Source organism: Cetorhinus maximus, chromosome 5, assembly GCF_964194155.1.
Source record: "Cetorhinus maximus chromosome 5, sCetMax3.hap1.1, whole genome shotgun sequence".
NCBI lineage: Eukaryota > Metazoa > Chordata > Chondrichthyes > Lamniformes > Cetorhinidae > Cetorhinus > Cetorhinus maximus.
Window position 1 is genome coordinate 128,043,737 of NC_135883.1, and position 19,645 is coordinate 128,063,381.

Consider the following 19,645-nt stretch of genomic DNA (forward strand, 5'->3'; position numbering starts at 1 on the left):
GAGATTTGAAAAACTAAATTAAAATATTTATGAACAGAAGAAAAGATTTCAGGCACATACACAAGATTACAGGTACTTAATATTATAACAAATTCCAAAATTCCTAATTAAACTGACCCCAACACACACCCCATTTAAGGCAACAGTCCAAAATAGGTTTTCAATTTAAAGAGCAAGCCAGAAAATCTATCACAGCACTCACTTGACAGTAGAATTCCAAAGGCTTTTCTCCAACTTTAGTTACTGGACACAGCAGATTTTTGCAAAAGTGGCTTGAAGCTTCCCCAAAGCTGTTTCACACACTCCTGTTAGATCTTACATGGTCCCACAACTTCCTTCATTCTTTATATGTTTCTGTCTCTTTAATCTATAAATTCCATTGTTCTATATGTCTTTTGAAATGTACTTTTTCCATAATATAAAAATCTTTCATGTTGCCAATATAGTCAGTACGTTTTGGGAAAATTAAACATAATAACCGTGCCCTATTTATTTGTTAGTTGTAAACATCCTACCATCCCTTTGAAACCCAAACAATTCCTTCACTTATCTAAAAATGCAAATTTCCTTCACACCCTACATGCTAAAACCTCATCCATGTTTACTCATTTGCATGTCAAATGCCTTTTACCCCTAACTTCCTTTGATAATTTCAAGCTTGTAGCCTATCTGATAATTTATTTAAATCTCACAGACAGAACCATCTACACTCACACCCATAAACCTACTTTACAATAAACTACAATAATATTATGAAACTTATTATAGTTTCATGACAGATATCACAAGCCTCCACCCACAAATGCGACCATGAGGTCATGGATGCCATCTTCATGAGGGCACACATCTTTGTGCATTTCACCAGGGACCAGGACACCCAAGATGCAAGAGCGATTGGATTTATCCATATCTCGGGTTTCTCCACAGGTGCAGGGTGCCATCGACTGCACTCAGATCTCTGTTGTAACACATGGTCAACTATGTCAACTACAAGGGATTCCATTTGCTGAATGTGCAGCTAGTGTGCGACCACCACAAACGGTCTGTGCAGTTTCCAGGGAGTGTGCACGACTCCTACATTCTCTGTTAGTCACAGATCCCTGACATATCCTAGGATCCACAGAAGCTGCCAGTATGGCTCCTCGGGGACAAGGGCTACCCACAGAGAATGTGGCTGATGACACCCGTGGGTGGCCTCAGAGTGCAGCAGAGCGAGGGTATAACAAGGCTCAAGCTGCAACTCACCACGTGGTGGAGCAAACTATCGGGATGCTGAAAATGAGGTTCTGGTGCCTGGACCGGTCTGGTGAAGCCCAGCAATATAGTCCACAGAGGGTGGCACGCATCGCTGTCGTCTGCTGCGCCCTTTACAACCTGGCGCTGCAACGGGGAGAGGAGCTGGCTGAGGAGGAGATTCAGGAGCTGGAAGTCTCCTCCAATGAGGAGGATGCTGACGGGGATGAGGGTGTGGAGGTCCTCGGGGATGATGATGACGATGAACCCCTCACATTGGCTAGACGAGGCAGGCGCTCAGGAGGCCCTCATAGCTGCTAGATTTGTGGAGGATGATGACAACATAGTGAGGAGACACCATAGATCCTCGCATTGCACCTGTGAATGTTTAACTCCAAGTCTGGCTTATGGCAATGCACATACCCTCTATGATAATGCTCCTGTCATGAAGATGCAGTGGAGACCCTAATAGTTGCTCGATTGCTGGAGGATGATGACGACATACAATGAGGACACTCATTAGATCTTCACATAGACTCTGGGAATGTCTGACTCCTGTCTGGCCGAGGGTAACTCGCTTGCGCTCTATGATCAGGGTCATATAGAGATGTAAATGCATCTGCTCCTTTGCCTGCCTTCAGTACCTGACCCCTTCAGGAGCATAGCGTCACTGGTCAGAGATGCTGAAGAGATGGGGGCCAGCCCTCCCTTAAAGGTGCTGAGAGCACACAGAGAGAATGACGGAACTCTGTGATGCCTGCCCACGACATTCTGGCAGCAATGACAAGCACCATCGAGGTGCAGGCATCAGTAATGTGTCCAGGGAGCGTGAGGCTGGAACATCCCTTTGGTCTGAAGGCTGCATTATGCACAGGGAAGAGGCTCTGGACTGACACACCTGCTTTTATCTTGGACAGAAAGGTTTCAAATCTGAGTGACACGAACACTGCTCATCAGAACAAGGAGCCACTGGCAGGGAGACATTCTTGGGAGTTTATTTACAATAATGAACATTTTGTACAAGTGATTAGCACCCGTGCCCAGGCTGTGCAACTAATTCTTAACTTTCCTAACCCTGCCGCTACGTCTTGGTGCTCCCCGGACATCCACAACGGAAGTGGAGGCAGCCTGCTGACAGTGGCGCCCTGTGTGTGATGACCTTGGCGGGTGTCCTCTAGAGGGCTGAGACCTGAAGGGACCCGGCCTGCTTTCAGGGCACTGCTGTGTGGCAGTGGCACCCTCCTTGGCCTCTGGAGCTGCTGAAGTCACAGGCAGGGAGGATTCGGATGGGTTGGAGTGACCTGGATGGATGGCCATCCAGATGGATGAACCTGCTCATCCTCCTCCTTCTGGGTACCCAAGGGCCCTAGGCTGACTCCGTGAGGAGAAGGGGTAGCAAGAGTGAGACCGAGCTGCCCTGCACTCCCTACACACTGTTGGAGGCCAACTGTGGCGCCAGCAATGGAGTAGAGCCCACACAGCAGTGCAGGAGCGACGTCCTGGACCAAGGTCTCCATGGCAGCTGCCATCCTACCAGTGTTGACCTCAGTGCATTTGGCCTACAGGCGCTATTACCTCAGCCTGAAGGCAGACTGACTCTTCCAACATGCCTTGCAATCTCAGGAGTAAAGCGGACATCCCTTCCTGAAGTTCCCAAGCCTTCCTTTGCAGCTCCAGCAACTGTGACATGACCGAGTCCAGAGAATCATCATCTGACTCGGACTCAGTAAATTTCTGGCCTCCAACAGTCCTCCGAGTGCCAGACACCTGGGAAGTCCCTGCCGCTGCCTGCTGTGGATCAGACAGCGCGATGTGCTCACCAGATTGCGATCCTGAGGCTATTCTAAAGCTAGGTCTCACTGAGGTGTGTGTCTGTGCACTGGTGGAGGGTGTGGGTGAGCGCTGTGACAGGACTTCAAGGAGGGTGCCTCCAGATTCCTCTTCAGAGGTTTCTTCCAGATAAAACGCCCCATTCCCTACCCCCCCAGATCGCAGCAGTTCTCTTCCTCCCACACTCTCCCCTGCTCTCTCTCTCTCTCCCTCTCTCTACACCCCCTTATTCCCTACCACTTCCACACCCTTATTTCCTGCCCCTCCCCCTTTTCCCTCCCCTTCCCCTCTTTTCCCTCCCCCACATTTTTCCCTCCCCCCTCTACACTTCCCACCAACCAGAGATCTCTTCACAGGGTCAGCTGGAAACCAGAAGTGAAGTTTTCTAGCTGGCCCTGCTTCAGATTTGAAGTTGACTGGGGAGCAGTGAGGACCGTGGCAAGGAGGTAAGTATTAGGGAAGTCCAGGGGTGGGAGTAGTCGAGAAATGTTGACAGGGGGAGGGGGGTGGGGAGGGAGAGAGAGGTCAAGGAGGGGGTTGTAGAGAGAGGTCAGGGTGGTGGGGGGTCGAGAGTTTGGGCGGCCCGAGGCCCGGAAGATCATGAGGCCCAAGGCCTGGAGACTAGAGGGAGGGGTGGGGGGAGGGGTTGGACATGGGAAGGTTAGAGGGGAGAGTTTGGAGGGAGGGGGGAGATTTTGGAGGCTGGAGGGAGAGGGAGAGTTTGGTCACTGGAGGGATAGAGGGAAGATTTTGGAGGCTGGATGAAGAGAGTGGGGAGAGCGTTGAGACTGAACGGAGTGAGAGGGGAGAGTTTACACCCGGATGCTGGAGGCCGTGGGATTGGGGCGGCGGTGAGGAAGAGAGTTTAGACTCTGAAATTGGGGAGAGTTTAGACCCTGAGACCTGGGGGCATTGGGTGGGTGGAAAGTATAGATTCTGAGATTAAAATGGGTGAAGATCTGCTGGGGATCCAGTGGTGCTCTCAAGCATGTACTGTATAGCGGAACAATTTTTTTGGACTAACTGAAAAACTGAATAAATTCAGATATTATTTAAGCAATTTCCTTTTACTTTTTAATGCTGATTGCTGAGTGCATTTGATAGCTTTGAGCACACTAGATAGCTTGAAAAATGTAAAAATTCAAATGTTTATGGAAATGGTGTATTTTGTAATTTTGAATATGGTTGCTGGTTCTGTATTGATTCACATTTAATAAGTTTAGATATCTACTTATGATATCCAGGTTGCAATCTAATTGGCTGAAAATCTACAAGATTATGAAGCAAACATCTTAAACCATTCCTTTGCTAGATTCATTATTTTACTGATTTGTGAGCGAGGTAACTGCATCAACAGTGTCCAAAAGATCTGTGCCATTTGCTAACCAGGCTTGCTGCATAAAATTCTTATTGTTCTCTTCATATCGCACACAATTTCCTAGTTGATAGGACTGTAATGCTACCTTGCAGCTGTGGTAGTGGGCTGCAATAATTTTCTTCCTGCGTGGAGAAGTACAGTCCTCTCTTAGCCCTGGTCCTCCAAGGCATAGGTGAGATTTAGAGCATCATGTCACTATGGAACCTGATGATTTCTAGAAATGAAGAATTGAGTTTTTACACAATACACGGAAGATCATTTCTGAGCATACCCGCCCCCACCCCCTCTACCCCGCACCTTTGCAAGATTATATGAGTTTCATGTATCAATGCCTGATCACAAATATGCAGCTTGTCTGATCTACAAAGGAGTCATTGGGGGGCTGGTGGGAAAGCGGAGTTAAGGACACAATCAGCTCAGCTCAGCCATGATCTTACTGAATGGCGGAGCTGGCTCGAAGGGCCAAATGGCCAACTGCTCCTATTACGATCCTATGATCTTGTTTATGTTTCTCCCTCTCTCTCTGTCCACAGCACCCTAATATATTGAATGTTTCTAATTCCTTTTTCAAAAGGTTAATCAATAGCTGGAACCGACTCAGAAGATCTTACTTGAATTTACAAGCATGGAAGGACTGGCTAAAAGAATGGAGTTTAAAAGAGAGGTAGGATTTTGTACAATTCAACTGACATTAGCATTTAAATACTATTATTGACAACATCTGCATAATAATCCTAAAATCATAAAGGAAGATGTTATGCAATTATGTATCCTTACACCTATCTATGGTGTCTCCTCATTTACATGCTATACATCAGCACGAAAGGTCAAAGAGGTGCCCCTGTTGCAATTTTAATTCTGATGTTCAAAGGGGTGGAAACCGGTTCCACACCAATTACCTGCCCGTCCATTCCCAGGATGCTAGATTTCTATCCCTAAAACCGTGAAATTTCTAGGCACCTGAGCGAAGATTTGGACCCCATAATCCTCTCAACTGCTTACTTCTATCTTTACAATATTTCCTACTTCTGCCACTAAAACAATATCTTTATCACCTCCAAACTCGACTATTCCACGGATCTCCTTTCACGACCTGTCTTCAACTCCAAGTTTAAAACTCTGGCACATGCATCATAATCTCATGCTTAGTCAGATGTTACCCTTTTCTCCTGATCTAAATTATCCCCTTATTCCCCAGTACTTTCAATTTAAAATCCTTATTCTCTTCTCTTAAATCCATTCATGACCTCACCTCACCCTTTCTCTGCATCCGATGACAGCCCCACATCCCAACCCAACACTCCTTGCATCTGAATCTGGACTTTAGTGAACCCCTCCCCAACCCTTGATAATTCCTTCATTTGTCGCACACTCCACCTGCTTGAGTCCCACTCTGCAATTCCCTCTCTAAATCTCTCTGCATCTCCATTTTCCCGTCTTCCTTTGAAAGCCTTATCTTGTTGACCCATCCTACACCCCCTAACCTTTCTCTTTCTGGAGCAAGGCCAATTTGCCTTGCCCTTATCTGAAGCATCTTGGAGACGAGGATTTTCCGCTTCCGACTGTGGCAGGAATCATCGTGGGCAGGATGGAAAATTTGACAGATCAACCAAAGGTCTGTTAATTTCAGGCGGGAATTGAAAATTCTTCATGTTACAAGTGGAAATAAATGTGACCTTTACTGGTTATCTGTTTGGTCATTCAGCTTGCTCTATTTTATGTTTCCAGGTTGCTTCTTGGAGGGAGTATCAGATGTAAAGATAAGAAAAAGGATTATTAAGTTCAATAGCAATTTAAAACCAATGTGGATCAGTGAGGAAGGGGTGAAACATGACTTGCTACGGAATCAGATAGATGTGCCACAGTTTTGATCCGCATCTTATAGAGTACGGAACATGTTTTCAGTGGTCAGATAGTCCTTAGCTTTACTAAATATTCAACCACATGTTGCAACCACAGGGTGAGGATTGACACGTGGAATTGTGATATAGTGGCCATCACTGAGACGTGGTTGAGGGAGGGGCAGGATTGGCAGCTCAACATTCCAGGATATAGAATCTTCAGGCGAGACAGGGGAGGGGGTAAAAGAGAAGGAGGCATTGCGTTATTAGTTAAGGAGTCAGTTACTGCAGTAAGAAGAGATGATATCTTGGAGGGGGCATCAGATGAAGCTTTATGGGTAGAGCTTAGGAATAAAAAAGGGGCAGCCACATTGTTAGGTGTTTATTATAGGCCCCCAGATAGTCAGCAGGAAATTGAGGAGCAAATATGTGCACAATTTGCGGAGTTGTGTAAAAACAATAACAATAGGGTAATTATATTAGGTGATTTCAACTTTCCCAACATTAATTGGGATAGACATAGTGTTAAGGGCTTGGATGGAATGGATTTCTTGAAATGTGTACAGGAGAACATTTTAGGTCAATATGTAGAGGGTCCAACAAGGGATGCCACAGTGCTGGACCTAATTCTGGGGAATGAAGCCGGACAGGTGGCTGAGGTGGTGGTGGGGGAGCATTTTAGTGATAGCGACCGCCATATGGTACAGTTTAAGTTTGTTATGGACAAAGAAATAGACAAGTTGCAAAAAAATGTTTTGGATTTTCATAAAATAAGGCAGGATCTGGTCAAGGTAGACTGGGAACAGCTACTTGTGGGGAAATCTATAGAGGAGCAGTGGGGGACGTTCAAAAAGGAAACAGGAGGGTACAGGCTCAACAGGTTCCCTCTAGGGGGATAGGAAGGAGTAACAAACCCAGAGAACCATGGATGACCGGAGATATTCAGGTTACGTTGAGAAGGAAAAGAGAGGTTTTTAGCAGGTACAAGGGAAGCAAATCAGCGGAGGCATTAGTGGAGTACAGAAAGTGCAGGGTGGAGGTTAAGAAAGCTTTAAGGAGAGCAAAGAGGGGATATGAGAAAGCTCTGGCTGGTAAAAGGGAAATCCCAAGATATTCTATAAGTATATCAATGGGAAGAGGATAACCAAGGAAATAGTAGGGCCCATAAGGAACCAAAGGGGCAACCTATGGGTGGAGCCAGAGGACATCGCTAGAGTATTGAATAAATACTTCACATCCGTCTTCACCCAAGAGAATGAGGATGAAGGTATCGAACTCAGGGAGTGAGACTGTGAGGTTCTTAAGCAAATTGATATAGGGAGTGATAAGGTATTGGAGGTGTTGGCAGGCTTAAAAGTAGACAAATCTCCAGGTCCAGATGATTTGTGTCCCAGACTGCTGAGGGAGGCAAGGGAGGAGATCGCAGGGGCTCTGACCCAAATTTTTAATTCCTCTCTGGCCACGGGGGAGGTGCCAGAGGACTGGAGAACAGCTAATGTGGTTCCGCTATTTAAGAAGGGTTGTAGAGATAAGCCAGGGAACTACAGGCCAGTAAGTCTCATGTCAGTGGTAGGGAAACTATTGGAGAAAATTCTGAAGGAGAGAATCTATCTCCACTTGGAGAGGCAAGGTTTGATCAGGGATAGTCAGCATAGCTTTGTCAGAGGGAGGTCATGCCTAACAAATTTGATTGAATTTTTTGAGGAGGTGACCAGGTGTGTAGATGAGGGTAGTGCAGTTGATGTAGTTTATATGGATTTCAGCAAAACCTTTGACAAGGTCCCACATGGGAGACTTATAAAGAAGGCAAATGCACATGGGATACAGGATAATTTGATAAGGTGGATTCAAAACTGGCTTAGTAAGAGACAGAGGGTGATGACAGAAGGATGCTTTGGTGACTGGAAGCCAGTGTCCTGTGGCGTACCACAGGGATCTGTGCGAGGTCCCCTATTATTTGTAATTTATATAAACGACATAGATGACTATGTGGGGGGGTAGGATTAGTAGGTTTGTGGATGACACAAAGATTGGCCGGGTGGTTAATAGTGAGGCTGAGTGTCTTGGGCTACAGGAAGATATAGATGGAATGGTCAAATGGGCAGATAAGTGGCAGATGGAATTTAACCCTGAAAAGTGTGAGGTGATACACTTTGGAAGGAGTAATCTGACAAGGAAGTATTCAATGAACGGCATGACACTAGGAAGTTCTGAGGAACAAAGGGACCTTGGCGTGTGTGTCCATAGATCTCTGAAAGTGTAGAGGCATGTTAGTAGGATGGTGAAAAAGGCATATGAGACACTTGCCTTTATCAATCGAGGGATAGAATACAGAAATAGGGAGGTCATGTTGGAGTTGTATAGAACCTTGGTGAGGCCACAGCTGGAGTACTGTGTGCAGTTCTGGTCACCACATTATAGGAAGGATGTGATTGCACTGGAGGGGGTGCAGAGGAGATTCACCAGGATGTTGCCTGGGATGAAACATTTAAGTTATGAAGAGAGGTTGAATAGACTTGGGTTGTTTTCGTTGGAGCGGAGAAGACTGAGGGGCGACCTGATCGAGATGTACAAGATTATGAGGGGTATGGACAGGGTAGATAGGGAGCAGCTGTTCCCCTTAGTTGAAGGGCCAGTCACAAGGGGACATAAGTTCAAGGTGAGGGGCAGGAGGTTTAGGGGGGGATGTGAGGAAAAACTTTTTTACCCAGAGGGTGGTGACGGTCTGGAATGCACTGCCTGGGAGGGTGGTGGAGGTGGGTTGCCTCACATCCTTTAAAAAGTACCTGGATGAGCACTTGGTACATCATAACATTCAAGGCTATGGGCCAAATGCTGGTAAATGGGATTAGGTAGGTCGTCAGGTGTTTCTCACGTGTCAGTGCAGACTCGATGGGCCGAGGGCCTCTTCTGCACTGTGTGATTCTGTGATGTTATCGCAAAACCTGACCAGCTATTTACATAATGTTTTACGAATTAGTTGCTGCTTGCCAGGTTAACCTTCTAATTTTACTCATAAATTAATTCACTTGCAAATTCCAACTGAAGAGCAGTTACTCCTCAAATGGAATGAAATGCATCCCAAGAAGAAAAGAACAAACGTTCCCAGCAAGTTGGCGGGGCCTGAAGCTCTTGTGTCTTTTTGCTTCCTCTCCCCAAAGCTTGGAAGTTGCTTCCTCCTTATGAGTTAGGGAATATTAATTATTCAGCTCTACTCTGTGCATGCGGTTTTATTGAATGGGTCAAGGGTTTTCCAGGAAATGTTACATATTCTCTGACCTTCTGCAGATCTATCCAGCAAGAAGATCCTCCAGGAGAGTCCCCAGCTGTGGAAGTCTTTCGATTGAACGAGAATCAAGGATACTTTGCAGGTACCTTGGGAACAGAAAAGGCCACCACTGTTTGGTCTCAAGAGTTCCAAATGTACATATTTTACTCGTATCTGTTGCACAACTTAGTCACTTCTTTTTCCCAAAATTAAAATGCAGCTCCTTTGTGAATTCAATAATTCTTCTCTATTTTCTCCATCTGTCCATCACTATTTGTGTGTAAGGGTTGAATTGGCCTGAACTTTCGCTCCTGAGGCAGGAGCACAAAGTCAGGACAATTCCTGGCTCCCCAAACCCAAACCGGGGAAAAAGTGCCCCAGAATTTTGGACTTTCATTCTTGGGGGTTGCTGGGATTTATGGGAATCGTGGTGGGTGACTCCAGAAAGAGTGTAGATGCTCTCCTAAAGGTATCCTGGGACCATATCCAAAAGGGTGCCTTACTGCTCCCAAAGGGTTCCCCACCCCTCTAAAGAATTATGGCAGCTCTAGACCTCCTCCTACCATGTCTAAAGTGCACAAGTTGTGCTTTGGACATCCCACTAACAATAATTAATCAGCCTGAGGCAGTTGCACTTTAACATGTGCAGTTGTCTCTGTGAATCACAGATGTGCAACTTAAAAGCTGCCCCTATTTCCAGCCCCCGCCCCCACACCACCTCACCCCCCACCCCCCCCCCACCCCACCCCCCTCGCCCCACCGCAAAAATGCTGCAAAAAGTATTTATCGTGTTCAGGGGCAGGACTTGCAGATTTGGGCTTCCGCTGTCCTTTTCGTAACAATGGAGCGGCTCTCCACCTTTGCAAAAATTCAGGCCAAAGTGACTCATACTGTTGTGAATATGAGTCCATGACTTCTGGTACACAAACAACTTAGCCTAAACTGAACTCGAATTTCTAAGTTTTCTTAGATTCTTCTTGTACCCCAAACTTGGGTATCTGATCTCTGATATCAGTTGTGTTGCCCTTCTCTGAGTTCTCTCCAAAACTCAAGTGTAGTATGGTGACCACTCTTAAGATCTATACACTCTAAGATCTTAATTTGTTGGTCTTGGGCTGTGCTATCTCAGTGCTGCTCTCTGATCAGCTTTTAGTGCTTCAGGAAACTTTCTGTTTAGCTGAATACGATAGTTTTCACCCTTAAATGCACAAGGACAAATGTGCATCATGTTTGGATTAAAATATCGATTTCATTAACAAGACTATTTAGAATTTGGGGAACTGAGTGATAGCGAGTGTTCTTTCCAAGTCTAGGAATTGAATCCGTCCTAAATTGTTAGGAGGAAGGTTGCCTATCAACTTTAATGTGCTACCCCATGTGCACAAACTATAAGCTTTAATACAACCGCTTCAAAATAATTTGAAACAACAATTTGAAATGTAAACTTGTGCATGATTTGCACAAGTTTTCCTCAAACACTCCAAATTTAATTTCAGTGCGCACTTGTTAAAGATGCCTTTTTCTACTTGTTTTATCAGACTCACCGGAGCCTCGCTCTCCAAGGCCATCAACTGTCAAATACAGAGTAGGACAGGTCTTCAGACACAAGCAGGATGGATACTACGGTGCGATTGTAGGCTGGGATGAGAAAGCAAAAGCCCCTGAAGAATGGCTTGACCAAAGATATCCTTCAAACATGCAGGTATGAGAGTGATGCACAAAGGAAACTGTTGAGAGATCTGTTTGCATACTATTTATTTCTCATTGCTAAGACAATACAAATTAACAGCAGAAAAGCTTTGCAAGAAAATAAAAAAAATAACTCTTCTGGTTTATCTGTGTTCTATATCAAACTCAATGAATTATCTCCCTAAAGTTGAGTTTGATCTAGCCTGCCAATGATGTCCATTACACTCAGGGGTCAGAATTTTATAGACCCCTGAAGTTGGGATGGCAGGTGGGAGCAGGGGAGGGGAAGTGTAAAATTGAGCACCATGACAGTGGTATCGTGCCACTGCCCTGCCCGCCCCCACTGCGATTTTACCAGCGGCGGGGAAAGTATCATGGACCAATTGAGGCCATAAGTGGCCAGTTTCCTGCCGCCGATGGAATTTTACCTGTGGCAGAGGAGGTTGGCACCAAGTGTCCAGGCCACCACATGAAACCTGACGGATCGGTGGCTGGTCAAGGGGATGGGTCCCTTTTCAGACACCCTATGCTCAACAGAGGCATCACTCTCCACGGTAGTTCTCCCACCCTCCCTTGGCTCCGGCGAGAAACTGGGCTTACCTTTAAGTCCAGACTTCATCAGCAACTGCAGTCCCAGCAGTGGGCCACTGCTCCCGATGGCGCTGCTGGGACAAGGGAGCTGTCAGCCCCCTGATTGGCTGGCAGCACTCAGAGGTGGGACTGCCTCTCCAATGGGGCGGAAGCCTGCCTCGATCTAAAAACAACCATAAATTGGCTGTGGGACAAGCTGGCCAAGCAGAGGTGGACTTCTCACCGACTCATATGTCTCTGCGGGGGCAGCATAAAATTTAGTCCATGGTGCTAAAGGCAGATGGAAAGTACGTTTCTGACATCACATTATGCCAGAAATTAGGGATATTTTGTAAAGCAAGGGAAAGTAACCCTGATGTACATTTTGCTTTAGTATTTTGGCGGGTGGAAGTAATAGTTTAAGGTATAATCTTTACTTTTTTTGTTTCTCTGTATCACTTTGGAACTGGCCGTTAAGAACCATGGGATAAAATTCTACCAGAACATTTTCAATTATGCAAGTGGACAGTGCTTTATTTTTATTTGCACAGACACATAACCACTCATCACTATATTTTTATCTTTAGAATTTGAAAAATACTCCCCATTATAAGGTTCTGGTTCACACATTTGATGGAAGAAATTCAGAAACAGCCTATATTCCAGAGAGTGATATGGTCATAGTAACTGGTATACAGGTATGTGTTTGAGTGTGGGGCTGAGGGTGGATTTGGGGATTTTAAAAACTTCATTCATGGGATGTGGGAGTCGCTGGCTAGGCCACCATTTAATGTCAATCTCTAATTGCCCTTGAGAAGGTGGAGATGAGCTGCCTTCTTGAACTGTTGCAGTCCATGTGGTGTAGGTACGTCCACAGTGGTTAGGGAGGGAATTCCATGATTTTGACCCAGCAACAGTGAGGGAACAGTGACATATTTCCAAGTCAGGATGATGTGTGGCTTGGAGGTGGTGGCGTTCCCATGCATCTGCAGCCCTTGTCCTTCTAGATGGTAGTGGTCCTGGGTTTGGAAGGTGCTGTCGAAGGACCCTTGGTGAGTTCCTGCAGTGCATCTTGTAGATGGTACACACTGCTGCCACTGTGCTTCGGTGGTGGAGGAGTGAACGTTTGTGGATGGGGCGCTGATCAAGCTTTGTCCTGGATGGTGTCAAGCTTCTAGAGTGTTGTGGGAGCTCCAGGCAAGTGGAGAGTATTACATCACACTCCTGACTTGCGCCATGTAGATTGTGGACAGACTTTGGGGAGTCAGGAGGTGAGTTACTCATCACAGGATTCGTAGTCTCTGACTTGCTCTTGTAGCCACAGTATTAATATGGCTAGTCCAATTCAGTTTCTAGTCAATGCTAACCTCCAGGATGTTGATAGTGGGGGATTCAATGATGGTAATGCCATTAAGTGTTAAGGGGCGATGGTTAGATTCTCTCTTGTTGGGGGTGGTCATTGCCTGGCACTTGTGTGATGCGAATGTTACTTGCCACTTGTCAGCCCAAGCCTGGATATTGGCCAGGTCTTGATGCATTTTGACATGGACTGTTTCAGTATCTGAGGAGTTGCGAATGGTGCTGAACATTGTACAATCATCAGCGAACATCCCCACTTCTGACCTTATGATGGAAGGAAGGTCATTGATGAAGCAGCTGAAGATGGTTGGGCCTAGGACACAACCCTGAGGAACTCCTGCAGCGATGAACTGAGATGATTGACCTCCAACAAGCATAACCATCTTCCTTTGTGCCAGTGGAGAGTTTTCCCCCTGATTCCCATTGACTCCAGTTTTGCAAGGGCTCCTTGATGCCACATTCGATCAAATGTTGCCTTGATGTCAAGAGCAGCCACTGACACCTCACCTCTGGAGTTCAGCCCTTTTGTCCATGTTTCAATCAAGGCTGTAGTGAGGTCAGGAGCTGAGTGATCCTGCTGGAACCCAAAGTGCCGCTGATAGCACTGTTGATGACCCCTTCCATCACTTTACTGATGATGGAGAGCAGACGGATGGGGCGGTAATTGGCCGGGTTGGATTTGTCCTGATTTTGTGAATTGGACAAACCTGGGCAATTTCCCACATAGCCGGCTAGATACCAGTGTTGTAGCTGTACTGGAACAGCTTGGCTAGCGACTGGCAAGTTCTGGAGCACAAGTCTTCAGTACTATTGCCGAAATATTGTCATGGCCCATAACCTTTGCAGAATCCAGTGCATTCAGCCATTTCTTGATATCACACAGAATGAATCGAATTGGCTGAAGACTGGCAACTGTGAAGCTGGGGAACTCCACAGGAGGCCAAGATGGATCATCCACTTCTGGCTGAAGATAGTTGCAAATGCTTCAGCTTTACTTTTGCACTGATGTGCTGGGCTCTCTCATCATTGAGGGGGAGCCCAGCCCATTCAGCCTCCTCCTCTAGTGAGTTGTTTAATTGTCCACCATTATTCATGATTGGTTGTGGCAGGACTGCAGAGCTTAGATCTGATTCGTTGGTTGTGGGATCACTTAGCTCTGTCTGTCACTTGCTGCTTATGCTGTTTGGCACGCAAGTAGTCCTGTGTTGTAGCTTCACCAGGTTGACACCTCATTTTTAGGTCTGCCTGGTTCTGCTCCTGGCATTTCCTCCTGCACTCTTCATTGAACCTGGGTTGATCCCCTGGCTTCGTGGTAATGGTAGAGTGGAGGCTATGCCGGGCCATGAGGTTACAGATTATGCTCAAGTACAATTCTGCTGCTGCTGATCACCCACAGAGCATCATGGATGCCCAGTCTTGAGTGGCTAGACCTGTTCAAAATCTATCCCACTTAGCACGGTTTCCTTGCCCATGTTTGACCTGATGCCATGTGACTTCATGGGGTACATGTTGAGGATTCATGGTATATACTGTACACCACTGCCGCCACCTCTGTTGATGGATGATGATGCTGGTTCTTGACTAGTCTGTGAGAGAGCTCTCCCAATTTTTGCACAAGCTCCTAGATATTAGTAAGGAGGACTTTGCAGAGTCAACAGGGCTGTTTGCTATTGTCGTTTCCTGTGCCTAAGTCGATGCTGAGTGATCCTTCTGGTTTCATTCCTTTTTATTGACTTTCTAGTGGTTTGACACAACTGAGTGGCTTGAGGCCATTTTGGTGTCAACCACATTGTAGGCTAGACCAGTTAAGGATGACAGATTTCCTTCCCTAAAGGGCATTAATGAATCAGATGCGTTTTCACGACAATTGACAATGGTTTCATGGTCGTAATTAGACTTTTAATTCCAGGTTTTTAATGAATTATCGAAACCTGGTTCCCAGAACATTACTCTGAGTCTCTGTATTATTAGTCCAGTGACAATACCACTGCACCACAACTTCCCCTAAGGGAGGTGCTGTGATAATATGAGGATCTGTGTAAAAGCTGAGGTGAAATTATGTTTTATTCTGCAATGTAATCGGACCATAGTTCAAAATACCACTTAGCCACCCCCCCCACCAATTATTTCAAAGTGATGTCAGGAAATGCATCAAAATTTAATTGTCAATTTGATCGTGGTCTTGACAGACTACTTTAATGTTTATTCAGACAACTGTGTTCCCATATTGAAGATAGTTTACAAAAATTTCTTGTATGAATTTGGGATGGAAATAAAATAAGCTGTTAACCCACCACAAAAAGAGCTGTATCTTAGTCTCCCAGTAAAGGAGAAGGAAAATCCAGGTCCAAAAATTTGAGCGCATAGTAATACTCATTTGTTATAAAAACGCAACTGAACAATGTAAATTACTTATAGAAATGAGTGATTCAGGACTAGTCCAGATATCTGACTTTATTAAAGTACAAGGAAATGGAGCTAAACCAAGGTGAAACGGGCAAGTCTTGTAATCACCATCGTTAGAGATGCCTCAGTGTCAGTTGAGATCTTGAAATGGTGAACTTCAAGGATTGGACACCTTCTAACCATTCTTCTCCTTCAACTTACTGCTGGTTATGGACGACAGGTTTTTTTCTCTTCTCCACTAGCTTCCTTCCATTCCTTCCCTGGAAGCATTGACCTAATTTCCTGGGACACAATCAGTCACATATGGGCTTTGATAGAATGTGTTATTCATCCATGTAACTGGATGCGGCGTCACAGTCAGGACCCAATCTTGCCTTCACCCAACATCCACATACACATAGAGGCTATTGGATAGTAATTGAGAATGGAAGCTAAGGCAGATTTTTTTGCCCTCCTACTCCAGGACTTTAAGGCTGTTTATAGAACCTTTACCGCTTCCCAGGCTGAGGTTTCAGATTTGTTATCCACACTATATGTGTTCACTGAGTTCTGACCAATTTTGCATTTTGTCATTTTTAGGTGTACCACCCTCTGTCAGTATATTATTTCAGAATGTTTGATGGAGACCAGTACATAATGATGCCATGGCTGTTGCAAGTCTACCCCCATGACTGAATGATGTTAATTGCCAAATGATGCACAAATTATATTTTGCACCAGGAGAATTAATATGAAGACTTTAAATTCACGAAGGCCTTGAATATATAATGTATTTAAAATATCATGTCAAAATTCTTTCAGGAAAGTTTATAAAATATTACTAGCACAGACTTGCATTTATTGATATTTCCTTTTGAAATATGAAATAATTGCAGGATGATTCGATCACTATATCAAAATAAAATGTATGTTTTCTACATATTATTTGAGAAAATTGTTCAATTCATATCTTCCTTTAACAGTGGCACAGCATATCACAGGTTTCTAGCCTGTACAATACACAAGACTCCTGTTACCAAACCTTGTTAATCATTCACTGACATTCTGTTAGATTTTAGAATGAGAGAAAAATCAAAGCAATATTTCATCCATAGTAATTTGCAGCATGTCCTTTCTATACCAATAATAGTATGGTGTCATAAAATAAGAAAAAAAAATGTTGAAGCTTCTGTTGTGCCTGAACATAAATAGGTCTTTGACTTTATGCTGTAACACATTGAAAACCATGAGTGGTTGTATTGACACCTCTAAGTACATGAGTTATACCCCTGGAGCAGAATTTTCTGCCTGTCGGGCGGGCGGGCGGGCGGGCCTGACCCAATCTCTGGTGGGCGGGGAGCTGATTCTCGCTGGAGGAGCGGGCCGTGCCGCCATTTTACATGGGCGGGCCAATTAAGTCCTGCCCAGTGTGACGTCCAGCAGGAACCGCTATGTGCTTCCTGTGCGGACGGGTGGGGGGGGCGGGTGGATTCCCAAAAAGCGAGAGTGCGCTCTTTCGCGCATGCGTACGAAACATCGCACATCTCCCTGAGGCTAAGTGCTGCCTCAGGGAGACCGCTTGCATGTTGAAAAACATTAAAAATAGAGGAAAAAAAAAAAATCCCTAACATGTCCCCCTCATGTGACAATGTCACATGAGATGGGACATGTTCATAAATTACATAATAACTTTATTAAAATTTTTAAAACCCTGCATGAAATCTCATCCCACCACTGGATGAGGTTTCATGTTTTTCTATTTGCTGCTGGAGATCCTGGCCTGTCCACCAACCTTAAGGTTGGACGGGCAGGTCCTTTAATTGTTTAAATGGTCCTGTCAATGGCCTCTATTGGCCATTGACAGGTGGGCGGGCACACAGCTGATTTTGCTGTTCCCCCGCCTTCCTGAAAATTTAAATGGAGCGGAATGACGTCTCGTTGGCGAGCAGGCCCTTCCCCCTGCTCGCTGACAGAAAAATTCTGCCCCTGGAGTTTCTTTTGCTTAAAAAAAGCCTAGTTCACAAACTTTTGATGACAATTGTGCATGGCTGAGTACTGGAAAGATCCACGTTTGATACAGGTCTGGGAAAGATTAGTACCAGTTGGAGTGCTTCAATTGGTTTTCCAGGCTGGGAAGGGGAAATGTCAGCCAGGTTCCTGTTCTTGACTGCTGGAAAGTGCATAGTAATGGAAACTGGGCATGGACAAGTCAGGCTCAGTTCTCCAGCCTGACTGACATTCACTGACGATGCTTGTAAATGAAGACTGGCTGCCATGGTGAGGCCTATTTAAAATTAATGACAGGTGATGTTCGTAACATTGAAGCAGTTCTGGCCAAATGTCTAGAGACCCCCCCCTCCTCTTGATTCCATCTTCTACCTGGCCACTTCCTCAGGCTAAACCTAATTTTATACTATTTTTGACCCTGTGAAGGGCTGCAAACCCCACATCGAGTCCATCACAAGTATTTCCACTTTGGTAATATTGTCACTTCTAACCATACTTGGCTACTACTACTGTTGAAAGTTCTGGACACCTTTTTCACTTCCAGGCCTTTCCTTGCCAATATACTCCTCAAAGGTGGTCTGAGCTCCAACTGCAGAATCTCCAAGTCAACTTAAACTTTACTCCTTGAGTTCTATCCTATCACCTATTATCCCATCCTCACCAACTTTCTCTGGCTCCCTATCCCAGTGAATTAATTTCATAGGAACATAAAAAAAACCCAAGAACAGAAAAGACTCTAAATTCATCTGGACCAAAAATGAATTATTCCCAGTCACACATTGCACAAATGTTTATCAAGTCTTCCTCATTTTTTTCCATACTAGCTGCCTTCCTAGTGAGCCCATTGGCATCACCCTTTATGTGAAAGCAGTTAAAATCAAACTAAATGTAAACCTTCTCACTTTTAAGCTTGATCCTATGTCCATTTGTTCTAGTATTCTTGGAAACCTTAAACACATCAGCAGGGTTTAATTGATCTCTTCCCTTAAGAACCTTGCTACTAGTTCCCCCTGAGCATCCTTTTTTTCTGTATAAGCAATCTCAGTCTCATTAACAACTCTTTGTAGATCAGATGTCTTAGGCTGGGTCCCAGTTTGTATCCTGTTTTGCACTGCTTTCAATTCCTACATATTGCTTCAGTAAATATTGTGGCCGGAACTGTACACAGCATTCTAGGTGTGGCTGTGCCAATAATTGTATAATTTCATTTTCATCTCTTGGTATTTGTGTTCTTGTTCTAGCTATACATCCAATGATACAGCTCTCTTTACTTACTGTTGTTATGCACTATGGTGTTAGTTTCATCATTTTGACATTACCTATTCTTCAGTGCTCTCCACAAACATCCCATCCCCAATGATGGCAGAGCCCAGCTCATCAGTTTGAAAGACACAGCTGAAGCACTTGCAACCATGTTCAGCCAGAAGTGCCAAGTGGATGATCCATCTCAGTCTCCTCTGGAGGTCCCCATCATCACAGGGATCTCATGTGCTAATTCGATTCACTCCATGTGATATCAAGAAACAGTCGAAAACATGGATACACCAAAGGCATGGGCCCTGACAACACCTTGGCTGTAGTACTGAAGATGTGCTCCAGAACGAGTGCATCCCTAGCCAAGCTATTTCAGTACAGCTACAACACTGGCAATGTAGAAAAACACGTATGTCCTGTTCACAAGAAACAGGACAAATTTAATCCAGCCAATTACCATCCCATCAGTCTACTCAGTTATTGGCAAGGTGATGGAAGGTGTCAGTGACAGTGCTGTCAAGCAGCATTTGCTCAGCAATAATCTGCTTATTGATGCTCAGGTTGGGTTCCGCCAGGCAATTAAGCTCCAGGCCTCAAGACAGTTTTGATCCAACCATGGACGAAAGAGCTGAACTCAAGCTGTGGGGTGAGAGTGACTGCCTTTGATATCAAAGCAGCATTTGACCAAGTGTGGCATCAAGAAACCCTAACAAAATTGAAGTCAATGAGAATCAGAGGAAAAACTCTCTACTGGCTGGGAGTCATATCTAGCAGAATGGAAGATGGTTGTGGTTGTTGAAGGCCAATCATTTCAGCCCCAGGACATCACTG

At 45.1% G+C, this 19,645-nt stretch overlaps 1 protein-coding gene across 2 annotated transcripts in view; it reads left to right on the top strand.

Moving 5' to 3' along the window:
- The window catches only part of LOC144680923 (uncharacterized), a 32,473-nt gene extending 15,978 nt beyond the window's left edge, over positions 1-16,495 (top strand). For both annotated transcript variants that reach the window (XM_078542475.1, XM_078542474.1), the window contains 5 exons: positions 5,016-5,105; positions 9,571-9,653; positions 11,089-11,252; positions 12,397-12,507; positions 16,154-16,495. In XM_078542475.1, the coding sequence (XP_078398601.1) occupies positions 5,016-5,105; positions 9,571-9,653; positions 11,089-11,252; positions 12,397-12,507; positions 16,154-16,249 (544 nt within the window). In that variant the 3' untranslated portion in view covers positions 16,250-16,495. The remainder of the gene's footprint in view (positions 1-5,015; positions 5,106-9,570; positions 9,654-11,088; positions 11,253-12,396; positions 12,508-16,153) is intronic.
- Positions 16,496-19,645: the final 3,150 nt, after the last annotated feature.